General features: G+C 36.7%; 1 protein-coding gene across 1 annotated transcript; it reads right to left on the bottom strand.

Annotated features, from left to right (window-relative positions):
• Window positions 1–4,989: 4,989 nt before the first annotated feature.
• On the bottom strand, window positions 4,990–6,160 carry LOC131857772 (uncharacterized). Its single transcript, XM_059210488.1, has 2 exons — window positions 5,395–6,160; window positions 4,990–5,192 (listed from the first exon to the last, which is right to left on the bottom strand). Exons 1-2 carry the CDS (start codon window positions 6,158–6,160, stop codon window positions 4,990–4,992), a joined length of 969 nt encoding a protein of 322 aa, XP_059066471.1.
• Window positions 6,161–6,958: the final 798 nt, after the last annotated feature.

Genomic DNA, 6,958 nt, shown 5'->3' with positions numbered 1-6,958 from the left:
GAATAAGCCAATTCCATAACCAAAGCATACCGGATCATGGCGGGCCCAATCCAACCAGAAACCACTCATCCTACCGAGACTAGAAGGGTGTTGGTAAAGCATCCAAAACAACTAGTGTTGACATCAATGACAAAACATCAATACAACACATAATCAATTCCTCCAAATGGCCAACACCATCTTCCTCTATTCTTGAGGACCTTGAAGGTTGTAGAATTGTTGGCTCTCACTAGAGAAATGACCTCCAATATTGACAACTCAAGAGTTGAGTAGCTACTTGATCATGATTTATTGTGCAAATAATATGAGATGCATGATGATTGATGTATGATTTATCTAGAATGATCTATTCAAGCTACATGATTGATAAAATGCAACTAGATTAATATGAAAATAAACTATGATTAATCTAATTAACAATTATTGCTAGATGATTAAGATGTAAAATGCCTATAGTAAGTATGCAAAAACTATGAATGCAAGGGATTTTTATTGCTCCAAAATGAGGGGTATTTATAATAATTCCAAGACCAAAGTTGAGGTGGCAGGAATCAACGGTTTAGATTTGATCTGAAGATATCAAGGGCCAAGATTGAGGAAGTTGGAGAAGAGGTTGGAGGAAGGGACACATGTCATCTCTATGGTGACAAGTGTCAAGGAACCTTTCTCATAAGAGGGCAAGTGTCCAAGGGAGAAGACACGTGGCAAAAGTTCCATGTGTCAAGGAGGGGATATCCAACCCACAAGAGGTTAGAATAAAAGAGGTTAGGATGTGCAAGATAGGATAGGGTTAGTTAAACCCAGGATTAGATAGAATGGGTTAGGTTAGGGGGTTAGAAGTTAGGAGTCATGTGCTCATATTTGAGTTTAGAAATTCAAATAATTAGGAAAAGATAATTAATCTCAACAAACTAAGAATTTGTTAATCTTAATTAGAAATTAGAAGAATTGATTAAAATGGGGGGGGGATTAATTAACTTGAAATTAATTAATCAAAGGAGGATTATTGAATGAACTATAGAAATAAATCATTTAGACTTATTTACTAGTAGATGAATAGGGAATTTAATCAAATTATTTGTGAATTGAATTAATTGAGAAGGGGAATTAATTAAATAACTACGTATTCAATTAATTATCTTCAGACCATTTTTAGGTGTATACAGTTGTTCTAATAGGGTATTGTCATCACTACATAATTCGTCATGAAATAGCTCAAAGACTGTTTTGTCGGTATTTACTCCTCCAACAAATGACTGCCTTTTCATACTATTCTTGAACTATGAGGAAAACATGACTCTGATTTTTGTCTTTTAAGGCACTCATACCTTCTTGATGACAACTATGTATCTTTTCTTGCCCATTTTGTATGATGATTTAGATAAATGAGCATTTCTTACTCTTGAGAGTGTTGGCCATTTGGTGGAACTGATTATGTGTTGCATTGATGTCAACACTAGTTGTTTGGATGCTTTACTGGCACCCCTCCAGTCCCGATAGGATGAGTGATTTTTGGTTGGTTTGGATATGGCATGATCTAGTAGGCTCCAGTATAGTTTGGATCCGACATGATCTAGTAGGCTCGCACCTAATGTGATTTTATAACTATCAATGTTCATGTTTCTTGATGCATGTTGGTCTCAACCCTTGTGGTAGCCACATTTCATCCCACACGTTGAATCTGATTAATCAAAAGAACATGATTTTCACCTATTACTACACATGAAGCAAACATGTTAAAAATATTTGTTTACTTTTTCATGTTTATTCTTTTTATTCATTTGCATTGAATAAGCAAGTTAGTCCCATGGCTTGTGTGAGACAATGTACATTTTTACATTCAATAAAGACTACTTCTTTGTATAGAAAAGATTTAGATAAATCCTTTCTATGTTACTTGCACTTGTATGAATGCAATAATCTATTAATGTAATCTTTTTATTTTTGTGTATGCACCTAAATGTAATATAGGAAAGATTAAGAAATGTACCTCTTTTTCGTTCAATTCAAAACAATAAGCTCTACCTAATTGAGTTGTAAGTGAAAGTCTACTAACATTTTGGTGACATCTGATATATGTCTGTCTGCTAGACATTAAGACCAACTGCCTAAACTTTGTCCATTGGGTACACAGTCACTTGGTGATTGTCAATCTTTGAAACACCTATGCCTACAACTGTAACTCATCTTTCACTGCTAATTCATTGAGTATAGGTGTGTGATTTGTGACAATGAACTAACAACTTCACTGTCATAAATGATACATGTGTAATTGATGGATTAGCAAGGAAAACACAAAACACCTTCTTATTACAACATACTGCTATGGTTTATTATAGTTATATGGAGGAGATATATGTTATGTGTGGCAGTGGATACATTGATTCATTGTTTCATGTGATGAATACCTTCCTTCTATAACTATAATGTATTATATCAGTATCAGCCTAACTACTACAACTCTTGTGCGTAAAGCACTTAGGGAAATAAAACTGCAACTAAACTAATGTGCATAACAACCCTTCGAGGAAATTGAAAATGCTTCTAACCTATGTGTGACAAGACTTATTGAAATCAAAAACTCCCAAACTAAGCAGTACTCAAATGATCATACCTCAAAATAGAGTTTGAGATGTATCCCATTAACCAGGATAGGAAGTATCTCTCTATCCAACTTTGACAACTGAAATGTTGATGCAGGAGCACCAGTCTAGTTCTTTCCGGTTGAGCATCTTTTAGTGGCATTGCTTGAGATCGTGGCATTTCTTCATGTGTGAGCATTTAGCATTGTTGTTTTGAGTTTATTCCCTTTTGTTCATGGTCTTTAACGTGTTCGAGTTTCATAGCATTTGGCTTTATTTCTGGTGACATGTGGATTATGGTATTGGCCCGGTTGATATGTTCTTACCGGTTGGTCTGGCAGTGTGTTGAGCGAAGATGATTTTGGGATGCGGATGATCTCTATGACTTGTGGATCGTTAGAGGTTTTGCTTTGGTCCTTGGCCATTATTCCCAGAGGTTTGCACATCATTTTATGATTTGGAGATTGTTCTTAGTGATTTGGGCCGGCATGTTACTGTCGCATTTTTCATGAACCGGTTGGTCTTTGGGCCGACTTGATTGAGTTGTAATTATTTGCGGATGGTATAAATGGAAGATTGTGAATCATTTGAGGAAACAAAAGTTAGAAGATAGAAGACAGAGTGATGAGATTGAGCAAAGGTGTAGATCCGGCGCTATTCTGAACCGGTAGACTGAGGTCGGAAGGCTAAGGTCTGGATTAGGGTAAAACTGGCAGACAATTCTCGGAAGCTCATTTGATATGAAGATGGTATGTGGATCTTGTCATTGTGTTGTAAGCATTATTTGTATCCTAGACTGCGATCCAACATGTGGCATGTGTAACTCTTCAGATTGTAATAAGATTTATTCAAATTGTTTACCGGTTTTGTATTCTGGACTGGTAGATCATCGTGGAGAGGCAGCCAGAAGTTGTCATCAGATTGCCTAACCCCCCGAGGTAGTTGCAAGTACCTACTGACAGATCATCGAACCAGATCAAGTGATGGGACTCACTTTTCAATTAACCCTGAGAGTCTAATGTAGGAGCATCGGTCTAGTTCTTACCACTTGAGCACTTTTCAATGGCATTGCTTGAGATCGTGGCATTTCTTCATGTGTGAGTGTTTATCATTGTGGTTTTGGGTTTATTCCCTTGTATTCGTGGTCTTTACTGTGTTCGAGTTTCATAGCATTTGGCTTTGTTCCTAGTGAGATGTGGATTCCATTATTAGCTCGGTTGATATGTTCTTATCGGTTGGTCTGGCAATGTGTTGAGTGAAGATGATTTCGGCTTGTAGTTGATCTCTGTGATTTGCAGATCATTAGAGGTGTTTCTTTTGGCCTTGGTTGGTATTCCCATAGGTTTAAACATTGTTTTATGATTTGGAGATTGTTCTTAATGATTTGAGCTGACATGTTACCGTTGCACGTTTCATGAACCGGTTGGTCTTTGGGCCGACTTGATTAAGCTGTAATTATTTGCGGATTGTATAAATGGAATCTTGTGAATCATTTGAAGAGACAAAAGTTAGAAGATAGAAGCCAAAGTGATGAGATTGAGTGAAGATGTAGATCTGGCAAGATTTTGAACCAGTAGGATTGAGGCCAGAAGGCTAAGGTCTGGATTAGGGTAGAATCGACAGACTGTTCCCGGAAGCCGATTTGATATGAAGATGATTTTCAGAGCTTGTCACTGTCTTGTAAGCATTATTTGTATCCTTGACTACGATCCAGCATGTGGCATGTGTAAGTCTTCATATTATAATAGATTTATTCAAACTATTTACTGGTTTTGTATTTTGTGTTGTTACCAGTTGTTCTTTATGTTCTTTCTGGCATTGTATTACCAGCTACTGGTATATCTTGCATGGTGTTTGTGTTAGGCTGCAAGGATGGGTTGTCCTTCATTGGATCTCCCTGTCTTGACTGCATCAAATGCATTACGTTGGTTTCACTCCATAATGATAAAAGGTTCACTCCACATACTATTAAATTTGGTATGTTTTCCAAGTCTTCTCTTCAGCTCATCCCATTTGAGCATCAAATCACCTTCCTTGAACACTCTTGGTGTAGCTCTTTTATCCAACATTATTTTCACCTCGAGTTGGTGAGACTCCATGTTCTTCATTGTCTCATTTCTGGTTTCTTCCAGCTCCATGAGTTGTGCATATCTGACTTCCATTGGATCATCTGCTTCTTTTCCATACACCAACATATAAGGGGATTTTCCAATTGATCTCTTTGGTGTTATTCTATCTCCCCATAGTCCATATTTTAGCTTGGTGTGCCAAGTTCTTTGGTTATCATCTATACTCATCTTGATGATCTTTATCGGATTTTTGTTGGTTGACTCAGCCAAACCATTACCCGAGGGTAATAATTTGAAGCAGTACTTAGATGTTTACCATTCTTAACAACCCAATCACTCTATTTTAATCCAACAAAAGCCAAAGAATTATCAGAAATAATGGAATCAAGTACACCAAACCTAGTTATTAATTCATCATAGAAGTTCAGAACAACACCTTCATTTGCTTCGTTTAATGCTACTGCTTCAGTCCATCGGGTGAAATAGTCTGTAGCAATCAGAACCCACATGTGCCCTGCACTAGAAGGTGGATTTATGGCACCTATAAAATCAATGCCCCATCTCATAAAGGGTTGTTCCACTTGTATAGGATGCAAACCAAGAGATGGAAGCTTCTACTTGCTTGCAAACAATGCACACAACACATTTTTTGGACCAAGCATAGGCATCTCTGAAAAGGCTTGGCCAATAATAACCATGTCTCATGATTTTCCAAGATGTATTTCTAGGTGCAAAATACCCACCAATTGGTCCATCATGAAACTCATGCAATACTTTAACAGTTTGATCATTATCTATGCATCTTAATAAAATTCCATTGTGATCCTTCCTGAATAGAATACCATCAACTAAAACATAAGGAATGGAGTATAGTCTAAAATACCTTCTCTTTGCCTTGTCCATCCTCTGAGGATACTCGCCATTTAGCAAAATATGAATTATCTCCTGCATCCAACTATTTTCTTCAATAGGTACAGTTGTTTGTACCTCATCTTGAATAACTAGAAATTCTTCCTTCTTAGAACCTTCTCCCTCACTTGAATGACCAGCCATATGTTCACAAAGATCTTTACCCCTTATCAACTTAGTTACTTTGACTTCAATGTCATACTCCATGACTTTAGTAATCCAGCCTGCTCTCTTTTCACCTAGATCTTTGCTCAATAGGAAATCTATAACAACATGATGTGCAACCAACAAAGTAACCTTGTTGTTAGATAACATATGCCTATTTTTTTCAAAACTCCTAATAATGGCAAGCACATGCTTCTCTACAAAAGTATATTTTAACTCATAATCTTTTAGTCCCTGACTGAAAAATGCAATGGGTTGTTCCATTCCATCACTATTTTGTTGCACCAACATGGCTGCAATACTGTCAATATTACCATATGCATATAACACAAACTCTTTAGAGAAATCAAGATTCAAGAGAGTAGGGGTTGAGGCTAAAGCCTCTTTTATTTCTTCAAATATCCTTTTACCTTCTTTTGTCCAATTGAAAGACATGCTCTTTCTCAACATAGTTGTTAGGTGTTTCAGTAATTCAACACAATTAGGGATAAAATGCCTAACAAAATTAATCTGACCTAGGAAGCTTTGCAATCCCTTCTTATGTGCTGGTAAGGGAAGATCTAAGATAACACTTACCCTCTCAAGGTCAATAGCAATACCATAACTTGAAACAATATATCCTAGGAGTTTCCCTTCATGCACAACAAAAACACACTTTTTAAGATTTAGAGACACACCAAATTCCCTACACCTTTCAAAAATTAGCCTCAAATGACCAAGATGATCTTTTTCTTCCTATGAGAAAATTGTGATATCATCTAAGTAAACCAACACTATTTTATACATCAACCCCTGAAAAGCCATATGAATATCCATGGCTCGTTAGAAAGTTGCCCCTGCATTGGATAATCCAAAGGGCATCTTCTTATAGGCCATGGCTCCCCATTTAGTTGTAAATGTTGTCTTATATTGGTCCTCTTCTCTAACTAAAATCTAGTTATAACTAGAAAAACCATCAAGTAAAGAAAACATTTTAGATCCTGAAACAACTTGCATAATTTGCTCCATGGAAGGTAGAGGATAGTTCAGTGAGGCTTGGTTAAGGTCTCTAAAGTCCACATAGAGCCTAATTTCACCATTTTTCTTCCTTATAGGAACTAAGTTTGAAACCCATGAGGTATGCTTAATAGGAAATATTATAGCACTCTCAATCAGCTTATCTAGTTCCTTTTTCATGAGGGGCTCTAAATTGGGGTTTAATGGTCTTTGTTTTTGCCTTACTATTTTAGAATT

This window comes from Cryptomeria japonica, chromosome 8 (assembly GCF_030272615.1).
Source record: "Cryptomeria japonica chromosome 8, Sugi_1.0, whole genome shotgun sequence".
Lineage (NCBI taxonomy): Eukaryota > Viridiplantae > Streptophyta > Pinopsida > Cupressales > Cupressaceae > Cryptomeria > Cryptomeria japonica.
This window is presented reverse-complemented; position numbering and strand designations above follow the sequence as displayed.

Excerpts from the sequence above, each read along its gene's own strand:
- LOC131857772 (XM_059210488.1), bottom strand. The coding sequence starts at position 6,160 with ATGTCTTTCAATTGGACAAAAGAAGGTAAAAGGATATTTGAAGAAATA. Across the intron at positions 5,193-5,394 it reads GTTTCATGATGGACCAATTG|GTGCCATAAATCCACCTTCT; the intron begins GTGGGTATTTTG and ends TTGATTTTATAG.